At 41.5% G+C, this 16,430-nt stretch overlaps 2 protein-coding genes across 5 annotated transcripts in view; both read left to right on the top strand.

Annotated features, from left to right (window-relative positions):
• Positions 1-1,391: 1,391 nt before the first annotated feature.
• odf2a (outer dense fiber of sperm tails 2a) lies at positions 1,392-12,058 on the top strand. 4 transcript variants are annotated; one of them, XM_061060607.1, is made up of 19 exons: positions 1,392-1,534; positions 2,219-2,335; positions 2,439-2,552; positions 2,860-3,048; positions 3,133-3,320; positions 3,459-3,600; positions 3,747-3,878; positions 4,623-4,697; positions 4,839-4,910; positions 4,997-5,113; positions 5,260-5,445; positions 5,686-5,795; positions 6,925-7,081; positions 7,244-7,354; positions 7,696-7,959; positions 8,817-8,917; positions 9,186-9,348; positions 9,583-9,708; positions 9,792-12,058. In XM_061060607.1, the coding sequence occupies exons 1-19, from the start codon at positions 1,532-1,534 to the stop codon at positions 9,960-9,962; spliced, it is 2,538 nt and encodes an 845-aa protein (XP_060916590.1). In that variant the 5' UTR covers positions 1,392-1,531; the 3' UTR covers positions 9,963-12,058. The 4 variants fall into 4 exon arrangements, with proteins under 4 accessions (XP_060916590.1, XP_060916592.1, XP_060916591.1 ...); XM_061060609.1 differs by having other exon boundaries at positions 6,946-7,081; XM_061060608.1 differs by having other exon boundaries at positions 3,750-3,878.
• Positions 12,059-13,291: 1,233 nt separating this feature from the next.
• sptan1 (spectrin alpha, non-erythrocytic 1) overlaps positions 13,292-16,430 on the top strand; it is a 35,757-nt gene continuing 32,618 nt past the window's right edge. Inside the window, exon 1 of the mRNA XM_061060603.1 lies at positions 13,292-13,402. The gene's annotated coding sequence lies outside the window, so the exon portion shown is untranslated. The remainder of the gene's footprint in view (positions 13,403-16,430) is intronic.

The following is a 16,430-nucleotide window of genomic DNA, read 5'->3' on the forward strand; positions in this document are numbered from 1 at the left end:
TCCTGCAGTTCATGGAGTGTCCACTAGAGGCTGACTGCAGAAGAGGTTAGTTATTTAGTTAGCTTGATTTAGGAGGGTTAGTAACATTAACTGTGAATGTGCAAATGCATTCAAATCCAATTGTTTCATTAAGGTTTCTAAATGAAAAATAAATAATTTCTTAATTCACTTCAGATTAATGAAGAATGACACATTTATACTGTCAGTTTTACTTGATTGATTTGCTCACGAGCTGACTTCATATCAAATATTATATTTTGATCTTTATCAGAATAAAGAAACATAAGCTGTTAATACTAGGAACATTAAGATTCACAAGCTACGTATTTAACTTTTGAATTACATGAAACATCTTGCAGGCTCAGATTTTATGCAAAAGGAACCGTAAACTGTCAGTACGGTTCTCAAATAAAATAATATGAAACTAAACCAGGTTGAAACACTTGATCTATATATATAATTAGAAGACTTATAGTATATACAATATTATAAATCCTGAGTACTGTCTGCTCTTTAGCAGTCACAGTGAACATTTCCAGTGTCAGCATGATAATACAGATTTGTATTATTATTGTTACTTTCTCAGAATCAGAATCTGGTTTTATTGCCAAGTACATTTACACATACAAGGAATTTGACTTAGTGTATTGGTGCTAAACAATTATAACGCAGAACTAGCAACAACTTAAATAATACAGTATAAGAAGCTAATACAATATATAAAATATAATTTAAAAATATCAAATATCAAAAATAAGACACAAAGGAGCAATGTAGGAGCTGTGTGGACTATGAGAAAAAAAAATCTTACACTAAATGTGTAACGATGTTAGTGCTGATTTAAACTTCCAATAAACTATTTATATGCACTGTATCATGCATAGAAGAGCCCTGTATCTAACGCCTCCTTTATATTTAACAGTAGAGTATTAGGCTTTATTTTAATTAAGCAGATTTATTGGTACAAACTGAGTTGGTTGGTTTTATGCCTGAACGAAGGAAAATAAATTGTAATTTGTCGACACCCAGCGGCCAAGTGTAAGTACTGCATGTCGACTCGGGGCGCCTCTTCACGATGATCCTTTTATTAAGGTTTCAGTTACGTGTTTTCTGTGGGTATTCCCAACAAAAATACGGTTAAAGAGAAATAATTAAAACACCTGTTCGTCAACAGATTTGTATTTCTGTTTTTTAGGTTCCGTTCGTTCCGTTATGTGAATGTGAACACGAAAAGGGGGGTAACTATCTTAACCCACTGAGTATCTCTGATCCTACCCAAGCTTGTTGAGTTGAGGGTGTTGCTAAGGAACGTTAGAATTTCGACTCTAACCCAATCACAGTCGGAGACGCAGATCACGTGCTTTAAACGATCCAATCAGAGAGACGTTAGCGTCACTATCTGTTGAAGTTTGTCCAAGCTTTCCTAAACACAGACTTTCACGATTACCTGCGTTATTTGCCTGCTAAAAGATTTCTGTTTTGCTCATGAATTATATTTATAAGTCCTCACCAGCGTGTTGTGGTTTCTCATATGGTAAGACTTTAATAACGTGTTAAAATAACAGAGAGGCTGAACGAACTACTGTCAGGGTTAGCTGGTCAAGCTAGTTTAAGGCTAATGTATAACATAAATGTTGCTAAAATACCTTTTAAAGACTAAAACTCCCTCCACAATTATCATAAATAGAGCCGAATTTATTTGCTTACATGCAACAGTATTAATGTATGTGTTGTATATTTATAGCATGACTGTTTTGTGAAGATGTTACCATTTTTGATTTAAGTTATTATTTATTATGAAAGGGATTGGTTTGTGTTGGCTTCAAACTTTGAGGTTACACTTTATTTTCCCTTAAAGTCTTTGATTTATATAGTCCATATTTTCAATTCCAAAGACACACACTTTGCAAAATTCAGAAAATAAAATGACTTATGAGTTAACTATAAAATACCACGACTTTCCCTTTATGATGGTTTTATATTTAGGACAGCAATTACACAAATGTCTTGCAATTAAAATCCCAGATATACTGTTATAGAAACTTTAACCTCATATCTAGGGGGATAGTAGATGACTATACGTGTACATATTTTTGCATGGACTTAATCTGCTGCACCTTAAACCCTCTCAGATTTTCATGTCATCCGTTTGACAGATCTTACTAAATGAAATTGTGATGATGTGAACAGAGAAACTTGTCGTCTTGTGTTTCTCCAGAGGAAAACAATGAGAATTCGGTCAAGTTCGCCTCCTATTCATGTGCATGTTGATGATGCGACACCCGTCCATGTTCACGTGCAGAGCAAGAGGACCAGTCCTACCAGGACACCACAGGTTGGATATGCACCCTTTGATACTTTTCTCTTTTATTAACTTAACAAAAGTCTTGTGCTACTCATTCCACTCATTTTTGTTCACATGTTTCTGCCTTTCAAAGAGCAAGGCCAAAGCCGACAGAGGAATCCTTCATCCCACAGCCAAGGTCAAAACTCGAGTGCCATGGATACCCCCAGGAAAGGCCTCCATACGGGACGCCACACACATGTGGGAGGTAACACGTTCTTAAGATTCAAATTAGGTTTAAGGTTTATTTTTTAGATTTGTATGCCTTTTTTTTAGAGATAGGACAGTGGATAGAGTCAGACATCGGGGAGAGGGAAAGGAGCCACGGGTCGGTTTGGAACTTGGGCCGCCTGCTTACAGGACCATGGCCTCTGTACATGGTGCGGGTGCACTAACCACTAGGCTACCAATGCCCCAAATCACATCCACTTGAGATTCATTTTGTCTTTGCATTGTTAAATATTCATCCAGCCAAAGATGAGTGGTTTTATTATTTAAGTGTTGTTTGCACCTAGGGGCCATCACACCGCCTTGAGATCTCACTGCCGCACCCTGAACCTGAACCTGAACCTGAACATTCCCAGTCTGCGCTGCGATTGGCTGACCTCACATCAGAGGAAGAGGAGGGTCTGCACGGGAGAATCAGCCAGTATGAGAAGAAGATCGACAGCTTGATGACCGAAGTCAGCTCTCTGAAGAACGAGGTGAGTTTGTCCCTCTGAGCAGGTCCGTCATGGATAAACCTTAAGATTGGTCACATTTTGTGTTTTGTGTGTTTGTGTTTGTAGGTGGAGCTGCGGAAGAAGGAGCAGCTGCTGGAGCGACAGTCGGAGCAGCTGAGCGTCTCCCAGCGGGTGATCGCCGAGCAGGAGGAGGAGCTGGTGGAGGTGACGAAGGAGCTGGAAGAGACGGAGCGAGAGAACACTCGACTACGTCACTCCATGGAGAAGATGATGGAAGAGGGCGACTACAGCAGGTAGATATCATACTCCCCTCTCACAGAGCTTCACATGAGACTTTATTAATAACCAGGAATCTCTACAAGGATTACTGGTGCTACAATAAGTCATACAAAGGTTTATATCAGAAAGAATCTGTCTTTCTGTCGTCACAGATTAGACAGAGACGCAGTGAACAAAGATAAAGACACTCTGCTCAGGAAGCTGATGGAGGCTGAGGTGGACGGGACGGCAGCTGCAAAACAAGTTTCCGAGCTGCGAGAGTCGGTCTCCAAACTGTGCCGAGGGAGCGGCGATGTGAGTATGAACTCAGTGTTTGTCCTCGGTCTGTGTTTACAGGAACATTCATAAAACGTCCACGCCAGTCAAGTGAAATGATTCATCGTGAAATGATAATGTATTAAAGAGTTTAAGGATCTGTTTCTCTCATCTCTCCATCTCAGCAGAAGAAACTCTCCGGATCTGAGTCTTCGGTCTTGGCTCGTCAAAAGGATTTGCTGCTGCAGAAACTGGAGACGTTTGAGGCCACAAACCGAACACTGCGACACCTTCTCAGAGAGCAGCACGGCTCACAGGTACTGTGTCTGAAATGCATTTTCAAATCTGTAACCAAACACCAAGGAGTCAAATTCCCTGCTGATTCCCCGCTGTATGTAAAGTCGATTCTTGTTCTCTGTGTATTAGACTTTAGACTTTATTGTCCCCAAGGGGAAATTCTTTTCCACAGCACCGTTACTGTCCCACCAAAGAACATTTATACACAGAAAACAGAGTATAACACAAACAGAGATAGACAAAAGGTCAAGAGTTCCCACTCTGGCCTGTTCAGCGAGGCCTTTTGTTTAGGGCCGCTATAACCGCAGCGATCAGGCTCCTCCCGAGGCGAGTCTTTCTGCACCTCTATACCTCCGTCCTGAGGGAAGTGGGGCGAGGTGAGTGTTCAGTGGGTGTGTGATGTCCTGTACTATTGAGGTTGCAATGCGTGTGATGGCCCTGTTATTGAGTTCTGTTAGGTTGGGTGTGAGGAGACCGTTTATTCTGGCAGCTGTGGTTGTGATGCGTGTGAGTTTGGCCTTGTTTTTACAGACAACATGTTAAAGAAGCAGGTGGAACAGTACAGTAAGATGGATCATGCTCTGATATAGCAGCAGGAGGAGATGGGGGGGCAGCGTAGAGTCCTTTCAGTTTGCGGATGGCTGACAGTCTTTGATGGCTCTTTTTTTGGATGTGTTTTTATTATCAGCCATAAAGACATTTCTGCAACATTTTCTGTGGAATTTTAACTAATGGTTATTTGTTGTGTTACTTTTTGTGAGCAGGTGGAGATGGTTCGTTTGTCAGAGCAGAAAGAAGCTTTACTGAAGACACTGGCCGAAACAGAGGCAGAACATGCAGTGAGTTTACGCTATGCTGGCTACCTTTCTGTTTCATGCTGATTTAGTATTTTCCCTTCTTGAGTGGTTTCTTTTCATCTGCATATAAGACATGATGACTTCTCCTCCTGTGTTTGAAATGTGCTCTTCTTCTTTTTGAAGCATCTTGTGGTGAAACTTCAAGAGAAAGACAGAGAGCTCAATCAGCTCTGCAAACTCCTCGACTCTGAGAAGGTACAGCTGTTGGTGTTTCATCTCTTTGTCTTGTTGCAGGATGTGAATGTATGTGATGCATAATGTGTGGTTTTTTTATGAAAAAGGAAAACGCAAAGAGCACGTCTGAGCTGTCGAAGAGTCTGGAGTCGACAAGAGCTCATTTACAAGGACAGCTCCGGAGTAAAGAGGCTGAAAACAACCGGCTCTCTGTGCAGATAAAGGTTTGTCATGCTCTGTATGTCTGCATGTGTCAAGGCTGCTGCAGTCGCACAATGTTGTAACCATTGTTAATACACAGCTCTGGAAACAGACAGCAGTGTGAAACCATCCCGTTATGATGTTTGATTTTGGCTTTTTATCTGTCCAGAATCTGGAGCGAGCAGCCTATCAGCAGAAGGCGGAGCTAGAGTGTCTGAAGGAGCAGCTGGAGAGGATGAAGCAGCAGGCGAGTTCAGACAGAGAGGCTCTGAAACGAGCCACCAGAGCTCAGAAACAGAGAGCGGAGCGCAGCGAGGGCACCGCAGGCCAGCTCAGCGTCCAGCTACTGAACTTGGTACGGACTGGAAAGATCAGTCACAGACCGCTCAAGACACAGACATGTTAGGTTTATATATTAATGAGGTTATAGGCCATATATTTGACAAACAATCCATCATGAACTGTCCTCTTGTTTCCTTTGGCATTCATGTGTCTTTGTGTTCATTCTCTACAAACACCCACATGTTCTCTCTGTCTGTCTGAATCAAGCAAATCTCCCAAATGAGACTCATGAAGTTTGTTTTTATTCCTCCAGGAGCAACAGGTGACCGAAGCGCTGAATGCAGCGGAGAGCTGGCAGAGTCGACATGCACAAGAAGTGAGAGAAAAGAGTAAACTGGAGATCGAGGTTTCATTGATGAAAAGGTAAAAGCAGCTTGTTTTTGTGATTATCAGATGCCGTGAGTCTGGAGATTTCTTTGTATAAACACCTGGTTTAGTTTGCATTGAGGAGTCTTAAACATCTGAAAAACAACTCACTAATGTCATGCAGGGAAGGGACAGCTCTGCTGACAATTTATACATTCACTCTTTATTATTCTGTGAAGTTTTAAATGGAACGATACAACAATTTAAAACGATAACAGTGAAAATTAAACCTGTCACCTGATATCAATACCTGTTTAAATGCCACAGCAGCAAATATAGAAGTCTAAGAGACCCAATACTGGCTATTGTTTTGTTTTTAAATGACCAAAAATTGCAGGCAAACTCCTGCACAGTCTAGATTGCATAAATATGTTTCAGTTCCGAAATGTGGCAACATATTTTGCAATTTAGACAGTCACCTCCTCCGCTCTCTGTCTGTTTGAAAGACACATCAATGTAACTTTCTAATCTTTTTGAGACTCCAAAAGGACTTAAGAAATGTCAAATTTGCTGACCTGTGAATTTGAAATGACCTCCACTTCTCTCTCTCTCTCTCTCTCTCTCTCGCTTGCATCAAATTTGGGTTAAAGTATGAATAATCGGTGGTAGTTTTCAATCTTATCGGCCATGAGTGTTCATAAAGTGTATCGTTTTAAAGCATTGCATTGAATATTATTGAAGTATCAGATATTTTGACAACCTCACTGCAAATAGTTTCTTACATCTTGTGAATTGATATCTCAGCCATAAAACATCCTCTTTGACGCAAGATTTTTGAGATCATAGTCACTGTATTCCAAGTCCCTAAGAATCTCTGATGGTCATGTAAACTTTTTTTATTTTGATTGATTGTTGATTGCTTCTAAAATAACAAATTAGACTAGATTAGCTTAGTGAGACACTCTGAAAGCGCCTGAATCCTCCTCTTACAGCGGTGTAAAAACCTGTAAGATCTGATATGTCAGGCCTGTGAATGAATCTGTTTGCACTGGTGGTTTGCTCATTAGAAACATCCAAATATTATCCCTCAAATCATCAGACTTTGTTTATCAACCTGTGAAAAGTAAGTGTTGCTTCTGGTTCTGAACTCCTGTCTTGTCGTCATTAATGAATGAAAACATGACAGCTGCGGTGTGATGTGTTGCAGCCGTGTAGCGGAGCTGACGGAGCAGCTGCAGAGCTCGGAGGAGAAGAGTCGAGTGGAGAGAGAAGCTCTGCTGGATCACCTGCACGCTCTGACCACAGAGGGCACTGCAGCCAAACTGGAGAAGCAGACCCTCAAGGTGGGACACCTGACGGTCCACAGAGAGCTGAGAATTATTTTCTACGTAGGACAGTGTCCTTCCTGTCCTGTTTCTCAAACCCTGATCCACTTAAACTGACTTGTATTACATTAGGAGGGGGGACTGTCATGTTAATTTAATAACTATGAAATAATCCATCAGGCAACAGCGTCGACAGTGGAGGAGAAGCTGGCCTTGTCTCAGTCTGAGCTCCAGCAGGTCAAAGCTTCCATCCAGCAGTATGAGAGCCTGGTGGACAGCTATAAGATCCAGGTGTGTGAAAACTTCTTTGTTAAACCCAATGAGACCGTGACAGCACAGCAGGTTGTACTTCTGCAGAGACTCTTGTACAACACGTTTTGAATTGCTGCAGTAGATTTCTTTATCCTGCAGCCGTGAGACTGGCTGTAATGGCTGCAGCATCATTCTGCCAGTCAGAGAAAGTCCACTCAAGTTTCTTGGTTTTGTCTCTGACTGACTCAGATTGTTATTCTAAAATCACAGAAAGGATCCCTACAGAGATGGACCTTTCTGTTACAGGATTTTTGATTAACTAGAAACAAACATGACTCTATTTGTCTTTTTCTTTCTTTAATTCAACCTTTGCCTCACAGGTTGGAAATACGCGCGCTGAGGCAGATGAGTACCGTGCCCGGCTGGCTCAGGCGGAGCAGGAGGCGCAGGCGGTGCGGGCGGAGCTGGAGAAGGAGGTCGAGGAGCTGCGCAGGCAGCTGCTGGGTCGGCTAACGGAGCTGGAGCCTCTCCCTGAAGCTTTAAGACGCTCCAAAGTGCAGCTGCAGGAGGCTCAGGAGAGGGAGCGCAGCCAAGAGAGACGCAGCAAGGAGCTCAGCACGACACTGACGGATCTCCGCATGAAGGTCACAACAGTCACACTCACGTTAGCATCACAAAATAACAAAGTGCTGATGTAAGAAGTCAGTTACCAGGACACTCTGGTTAATACTTTGTGAGGGCTTCCTTTCCTGGAGTGCACTGAATCCAAGTACTAAATCTAATCGAACATAAGTTGCAGACTTAATTTTATGTCATCTTTGGACACATTACATATTGATTTCATGAACTAAAGGCTTTTCTTTAAAGGGGACATATTCTGAAAAATCCACTTCTACAGTGTTTTTGAACATATATTTGGGTAACCTGAGTGTCTAGAAGACCCACAAAATGTGAAATAAATCCATCCAGTCCTTTGTTTGTGGTCTGCATAAGTCTTACAACACAGAGAAAAATGCTCCGTTTCAAATGTGCTCTCCTTGTGATGTCACAGTGGGATTCTGGTAAAAAAAAAAGTCCCCTCCCCTCCCCTTGTATCTCCACCCATGGACTCCACCCCCAGACTAGAACAAAACTTTTGTGCAGGTCTGCCATTTTTATTCTCGCTACAGAGGATCGACGTCTACAGGGAAAACTCAGACACACACACCAAAACGGAGCGTTCTGAGAGAGCTGGTTTATACAGGGTCACAAACCTCCTCTGGTGCCTGATTCATGTTATAGTTTGACTAAAGCACAGCACAGATGTTTCATTTAGACCACAGGGGACTGTTTGAAAAGGTGGAAAAGGAGGATAGTATGTCCTCTTTAAATATCACATCAACCCTGATAGATTATGTTGTCAGCCACTACAAATGCAGGATGTGTTTGTTTAGTGTAGCTTTAAGAAGAAAAACAAATAGTCCAGGTCTTGTTATCAAAGACTTGTCTTGTGTTGTGTTAGGTGGAGACTCAGAGCAGCCAGATGGAGCTTCTCAGACAGAAGAACAAGCTGCTGATGGAGGAGAACAGACAGCTGCAGCACAGAGTCGACAGCTTGGAAAGGTCAGTCAACACTTCTGCTGTGACAATTTGCACACAACCTTCTTTTTTCTGGACAATCACACTCCAGGTTTGGGGTTTGGGTCTTTAGGGGACGTATGAGAAGTATAATACTGACATGAAGTCGATGAATTTGCAGCAAAACAACTCCAGTGAAGGTGTTTTCAGCCTTAATTTGTTAACATTTCCCATCCTAAGTGAAGCTATGTACTCTCAAAGTAAGTCAGGTATAGTGTATCGTAATACGGGTCCTGTTGTTGTGATCTTGCAGGAAGCTGGAGGAGGCTGGCAGTCAGAACAGCGACCTGCTGGTGGTTGTAACCAAACGTGAAGACACCATCCACAGCAACCAGCTCCGCCTGGAGGACAAATCACGGGAATGTTCGCTGTTGAGCCGAAAGCTGGAGGAGGCTCTGGAGGATGCTCGACAACAGGTCTGCAAACTGACAACAACTGTTTAAAAAAAATGCCCATACAAAGAAGACTGTGGCATTTGTCATTAGAGCTGCTGCACCAGAAACGAGACCTCTGAATTTACTCATACTCATACTTTATGCTGTGTGTTTTCTGTCTTAAGCACTGCTTACATGTGTGTACACAACTGTAACGTTAATTGTGTTTCCTTATTGGTACCCATTAATTGACTCCAATGTGTCTTGAAACTCCAGATGTCAGTGACCAGAGAACGAGCTGCCACCAAAGAGCGCTCCACTCAGTCTAAGATCCTGGACCTGGAGACACAACTGAGCAGGACGACCTCCGAAATCAACCAACTGCAGCGCAGCAAAGAGGAGGTAGAGGTTTCCGTTGATAGTTTTCAGAGTCTGAGCCCGTCAGCTGTGCCAGTAGATATGTAAGGTGTGTTTGTGACCAACAGGTGGAGCGGCGGTACCAGAGCAGATTACAGGACGTGAAGGATCGGCTGGAGCAGTCGGACAGCACCAACCGGAGCCTGCAGAACTACGTGCAGTTCCTCAAAGCCTCGTATGCTAACGTGTTTGGAGATGTAGCTCTGAGCAGCTCACTGCGAGCCCCCTCGCCCATCTGAGAGTCAGACTGTATGACTGTATTATTACACGCACACATTCCCAAACTGTACCGTCACAGCCCAATGTTTGTCAGGAGGATGGTTGCTTTTCTCATACATGTGTGAAGAGCAGCATCGCTGTTGGCTGAGAGAACGGAAGACTTGTTTTAGTAAAGATTTGTTTAGAACGGATTTATAGCATATGCCTTTTAATCAAAAAGTTTTATCGACATGGAAATCCTTTGTCATAAAAAAGCTCTTAAATGTAGAGTTCAAATATGTTTGCCCAATTACGCCGTTAACATGGTGCCTCATCACACCAGCTTTGCTTTTTAACACTACACAAAACAACTAGAGAATATTGCTGCAACAGTGGGTGATTTTAAAGGTCACCTATTCTGTAAAATCCACTTCACCATGTTTCTCTAACATTAATATATATATCCGTCTACAAACCCCCCAATGATGAGAAAAGTCCATCCTCTCTGTCTTCAGCCTGCTCCACTTTTCAGAAAATGTGTGCTCAAACAGGCCGTTTGGAGATATTCCCTTCATGACATCACAAAGGGCAGTAACCCCTCCCCCAGGTGGGTGACACTCCCACAGCTAGGTGTTTGTTCTGTCCTCTGAGTCTGCCTTCTCACCGTAAACAATAGTACATGGAGCGAGAAAGCCAGAGTACACCCAAGCCCGTCCAGAAAGGGGGCGTGGCGGACACAGCTCATTTACATATTTAAAGGTACAGACACAGAAACAGCCTGTTCTGAGCAGGGCTGAAATAGAGGGGTTTATAGACATGATCAAATACAGGATCAGAGTGGATTTAGAACAAGAAACTTCACATGCATGTTTGAGGGAGCTCTGAGACTTTACACATTTACACTGGTTGAAGAGGAGGAGGATATGTGACCTTTAAACAACATGGTGACATCAAGTACAACAGAGCCTGTGTCGTATTTGTCTTTTATTTTGTCATATTTATGCAATGGGAAACTATGTAGCTGTCTCGACCATAACGATTGTCTTTTACCGTCCTATATATACAGCAGCTGAACATTTCTTCTGTTCTGAGTGTGAGGAGCTCCAAGATCTCTTTGAAGACATTTTTTGGTTGCTGCAGGTCAGCTGCTAACTTGTCCTCTTTTAGTGCTGAAAGTTTTTACTAAATTAACAGGAAACATAAAAATTAAAGAGAATGAAAAAGGACACCAATTGCAAGAATACATAAATATAAAATACACAGATATATAGAGACAGAGTCAAAAAAGAAATGTCCCCGGTTTCCCTGGTTACACTGACACATCCAACTTCTTTTTATTGATTGCTTCTAACTGTTCACAATCATCAATTGTTGAGATTTAAAACCAAAAACAACTAAGTATAATTTATAAGAGCAACTTTTGATTGTGCCTATTTAAACTGAATGTTGTCTTAAAAATGCATAATGGAGGGGCGCCTGTGGCCTAGTGTTTAGTTTGTCCACCCCATGTGCGGAGGCTGTGGTCCTCCAAGCAGGTGGCCCAGGTTCAAACCAGACCTGTGGCTCCACTCCAGCATGTTGTCCCCTACGCTATCTCTCCCGATCCCTGACTCTACCCACTGTCCTGTCTCTCCAATAAAGACCTAAAAAGCCCCAAATAAACCTTTAATAAATGCGTGATGGGCGAATGTCAGTTTGGACTTAATTGAGAAAAAATGACAATAGTTTCATCCGTTTCTTTCTGACAAGCCTTAGCTAGTCAAATGAAAAGTTTCATGTCTTTAATGCCAGAATTAACAGGAAACTCACCATATTGTGTCTAGTATGAACTAAATCTTTTTAGGTTATTTTTTCATTAATATATATCTCTGTAGCCAAAGCCGTCCATATTCATAATAGAAGTTGTAATTGAATGTACCGCTCCTCCTTGACTGAAGGAAGCAGGAACATTGGTGCTATCACAAGACAGTGTGTGTCAAAACAGTGATTTTGTATTTACAGTTTCACAAACTATTTCTGTAGAATAAGAATAAATATTCCAAATACTTCTTTGTAAGCTTTTTCATAAGATGTGTATAAGACTGAATAACTTATTCAGCTGTGGATAACCTACAAGCAGAAATAAAACCCTTTTTTTAACCCTGCGTCAAAGATGACTTAATGTTTAGTGTGTTGTTTCCTCGTCTCCTATTTCTAAGAAGATATACTTCATTAATCACACGAGGGGAAATTCAAATTTAACACCCTGTTGTTGAACATGCTACACACATACAGGCTGAAATACACAAATTCACAAACAGAATCCTGTGAATGGAGAGATGTCAGAGTGAGGGGGGGGGGGGGGCTGCACACAATGAGCGCTCTGAACTGAGGATGGGGGTTCAGTGCCTTGCTCAAGGGCACCTCAGCAGTCTTCAGGAAGTGAGCTGGAACCTCTACAGCTACCAGGCCAAATTACAGACTTGGTCTGCACCGGGACTTGAAAGGGTCTCTCTACTCTACATCTAAATTAGTCATGCCAACTCTCTTGAAGGATTATAGCTTCTGTCATATTCCGTCAGCTTAAGAACAAATTCACCAAGTGAAATGTACATCACTTTAACTTTACCACATAATCACTTTATGGGACAGTCAGTGTTTCAGTTTGAGAATGTACAGTTTGAAATATACAGTGAGGAGAGTTTCTGTGGGAAAATAAAAGCAAAACCACAATATGTGAGCACATGAACACTGATACTCTGGTCTGAATTTTCCTCGTGGAAGTCAGCTGACAAGACTCCTCAAACAACACAGAGTTTCATGTATGGAAGGGCTGTTTATTTTCACACTGTCTCTAACTGGACCTTTGTTTTATTACAGAAGAGGATAAGGGACAGTCATGAGAAATAAATATTGAGAGGAGGTTTTTTTTCCATTATGCACTTCGATAATAAAGTCGAATTGACAAGAATGATGTCGAATTTTAAAAAAAAGTATTGTATCTTCATTCCTGACATTTCGATTGTTTACTCAACATTTTGACTTTATTATCGAAGCGCATAATGGAAAAAAATATTCCTCCTATTATTATTTATTTGTCATGCCTGTCCCTAATCCTGTGCCGTAGTATTACAGTTGAATATCCCTGTATAAAAATAAAGGGGAAAAGGCACTTATCCGAGATCTCAGCGACCAAATAATTCGAAATATTACTTAAATAACTCGAGAAATTATCAAATGCTTGATCGCCAATGGAAAAATACGCCAAATCATGGTACAATCAACTAGCAAATCAATTCTTATTGATATCGTAACTGTCAAGGAGCTTCGTATTTTTCCGGAAAGACTCGGTTATTTCCGTACAGCTGCAGAAAATGACGTCACATTTGGTAAGAAAAAAAAAAAAAAACAGTCACCCATCCCAGAGCAGCCGCTCGTCCTTCGTCGTCGATCCGCCTGGACAAACATCATCCTCCTTAAGCTTCGTTGAAAACAAACCGAGGTATGAAAAACACATTTACGTTAAATTATCTTTTGCAAATTAAACGGAATACCTTCACAATGACGCTGGTGCTTTTCTAACTGTTCCGTTAATTCAATGATAGCTCTCTGGCTAGCTCGGTGGCTAATGTGAGCTAAGCTAGCAGCAAACACTCCCCTTTTGTTGAGTGATATTTACACTACAGGAGATAAAATAACAGCAAACACGACTTGTGAGTTTTCCTCTGTAAGATGTGTGGAGATACATGATCAACATATAAAATTTGATCGCATTTAAACGACATAAGTGAACCTTGACCTGCGTTGCGTTTTAATAAAAGGGTTGAATAACCGGTGGTTACAAGTATTTGTCATATCGGGTAATGTTGTGTTACTATGAAGGAGCAACGATATGCTTTTGCTTGTCTAGTAAAATGTCAGGTTGCTGAGAGGTCTGTCAGGAGATGCTATCTGCTAGCTTGTCCGCTAACGATAGCTTACACTTACAGCGTGATAAATAATGTCATTAAATAATATTGAGTGCAATAGGTCTTCCTTTGCAGTTTGATCATTGTGTGTTTGTAATAAATGAATGAAATGCCTGATGTTTTATGGATGTAAAGGGTGTGCATGGGGTACATTTGTCGGCCATGGCTGATAGGGAGCCGCCGCCCAGTGCAGCCGAATAGCTTTGGGGCATTTGGCCTCAGCTGTCAGTCCTCTTGTTACACTGCATTTCTTAAACTATGGACAGTGTCATGGTTAATCATTTACACGTGTTATCTGATGGTTGGATCTTTTCTTACACGTTTTTATGGAGTGCATAAAAGGCAATGAAAAGGCTCTGTCATCTCCACAACGCAATGAATGTAGTTACAGAAGGAAGTAATTTACATAAAGATAACACTGTATAGTTTGCATTTTGATGATTCTGGTTCAGTAAAAGAGGCTGTAGCTGTTATAACACGAGGGCTTTATCTAACACCTCACCAAATGATTGTCCGGCATATGGCTGTTGGCAGGGTGGTGCCAAGTTCTTCACATACCAACCAGCAGCCCCCCACTCCTCAGAGGAATTTAAATAGAAAGCTACAGGACACAGGCTCTACAACAGGGATGGGCAACTTTGGTCACAGCAAGGGGCCACATTCATTTAATTCTCACTGCCAGAGGGCCATTGTAGAATACAAAAAACGATTACAGTCAATTATGTCTCAAATTTATCTCAACATATACCACTGATCAAATATTATTATGGACATATTTCTGGTTTTCACGATTTCATGGCAGATTTTGTCATCTTTTCTTCATGTTTCCAATTAATTGATATGTCAAAATTGAGGGTTGATGGGGGCCGCATGTGGCCCCCGGGCTGCCAGTTGCCCACCCCTGCTCTACAAGATAGTGATTGCAAGGGGTTAGACTAAAAGTAGAGAATCACATTATGAACAATGATGACCAGTTGAGAGTCCAAGCTCGGGCTCCTCTAAGATTTGAGATGTGAGACTCTCATATTAAACATTTCAGGGGAAGTGAAATCTCATATTAAATTAGTCTCCCCGTACAGAATCACTTGAAAACACCACTACTCGCTGGATTTGTACTGTAGGACACGGGAAGGATGTTTTGATACTCAATATTAAAAATGATTTAAGATTTAAGAGGGAGCATTTCTCGATAGATGAAAAGTCCCTTTCAAATAAGCTCCCTGTGCTGCACAGAGCGGCATGGTAGCACATCTCGATTGGTAGCACCATTTGATAGAAGACCGGAGAAATGACCTTTAACTCATTTAATTGTATCATTGCAGTAACTCAAACAGATAGTGTTGTAGTCAAGACCACACTAACCGAGACCAGAGTGCACTGAGACCGAGTCAAGACCAAGACCATAAATATCTCAGAAAAATCCTCAACTTGTTTGCAGCAGACGTGTCACTAACTTAGACCGTAACACTGGGAAGGTTGCAGCCGTAACCCGGGGAATAAAAAACAATGAATAATTAGATTTTATTTGTTCTATGCACGAATCACTCGTTATGTTAACATTGGGCGTAAAACTCTCGTTATAGTCTGTTTAAATACCCAAATAGAATAATGCAGAGGTGTTGTTTTTAACATTTTTATGATATCATCAGAAGAAGAGTTGTGCTAATGAACAAACCTGATTATCTCTTGGCTGCATTCTGGGATTCTGGCTGCGTTAGATTGTGCAGTAGATATACTGATTCCCGAGATGATGACGGGTGTTTTCCCATTCGTAAGGCATTCAAGAAGTAGAATTGCAGGACGTGACCAGAAATAAAAACCTCTGATGGAGTTTTGGACATTTTAAAGTTGGCACTGAAGCCAGAGTAATCTGTGTTACAGAAACTTGTGAACAAAATGGGCCAGGTCTGTGAGCTACGGCTCCTAAAATACTTGTCAGGTTATTCCCATTGCAAATTAAAAGTCCTTCAATGCTGCCGCAGTTTAATTAGATTTTTGATGCCTTCGCCACGTGAATATATGACGTTTACACATTGTTCTCTCCAGTAGACAGCCTGATTATCTAGAGATATTTGGCTTGCAGCTTTACGTTTGTACAAAAGGAAAATAACTGGAAGATGTGTAAACAGTAACATGGCTGCTAACCACACATGTTTTTAGAGTTTACCTTGTCTGTTTGTGTTCTCCACTAACATCCGTTGTAAAGCTGAAAAGCCGGACTCGAGCAAAACAGGAAATGAACGCAAGCTAGTTGTCATTCCGGTCAGTGTTTGTAAAGTGCTAGTGGTTGTTCAGTAATGCAAAGTAGACATTATGTATCATTTAGCACAATGCATTTTGCATCACATATTCGATGATTGTATTAGAAGGCCATTGAAAAAGGGTGGGGTCGGTCGTTTCCTGCGTTATCAGCCCTGCAGTCGTTTATGATCAGCCTGTCTGTTTCGCTGTTGAGTAAAATTATTAACTTGTATAGCATTTTAACACAGCTTCAGTGAATAAAGACCTACATATTTCTGTTCAGCAAAACCCCGCTCTGAACCTGCGCAGCCTACAAATTGA

This window comes from Labrus mixtus, chromosome 17, assembly GCF_963584025.1.
Source record: "Labrus mixtus chromosome 17, fLabMix1.1, whole genome shotgun sequence".
Lineage (NCBI taxonomy): Eukaryota > Metazoa > Chordata > Actinopteri > Labriformes > Labridae > Labrus > Labrus mixtus.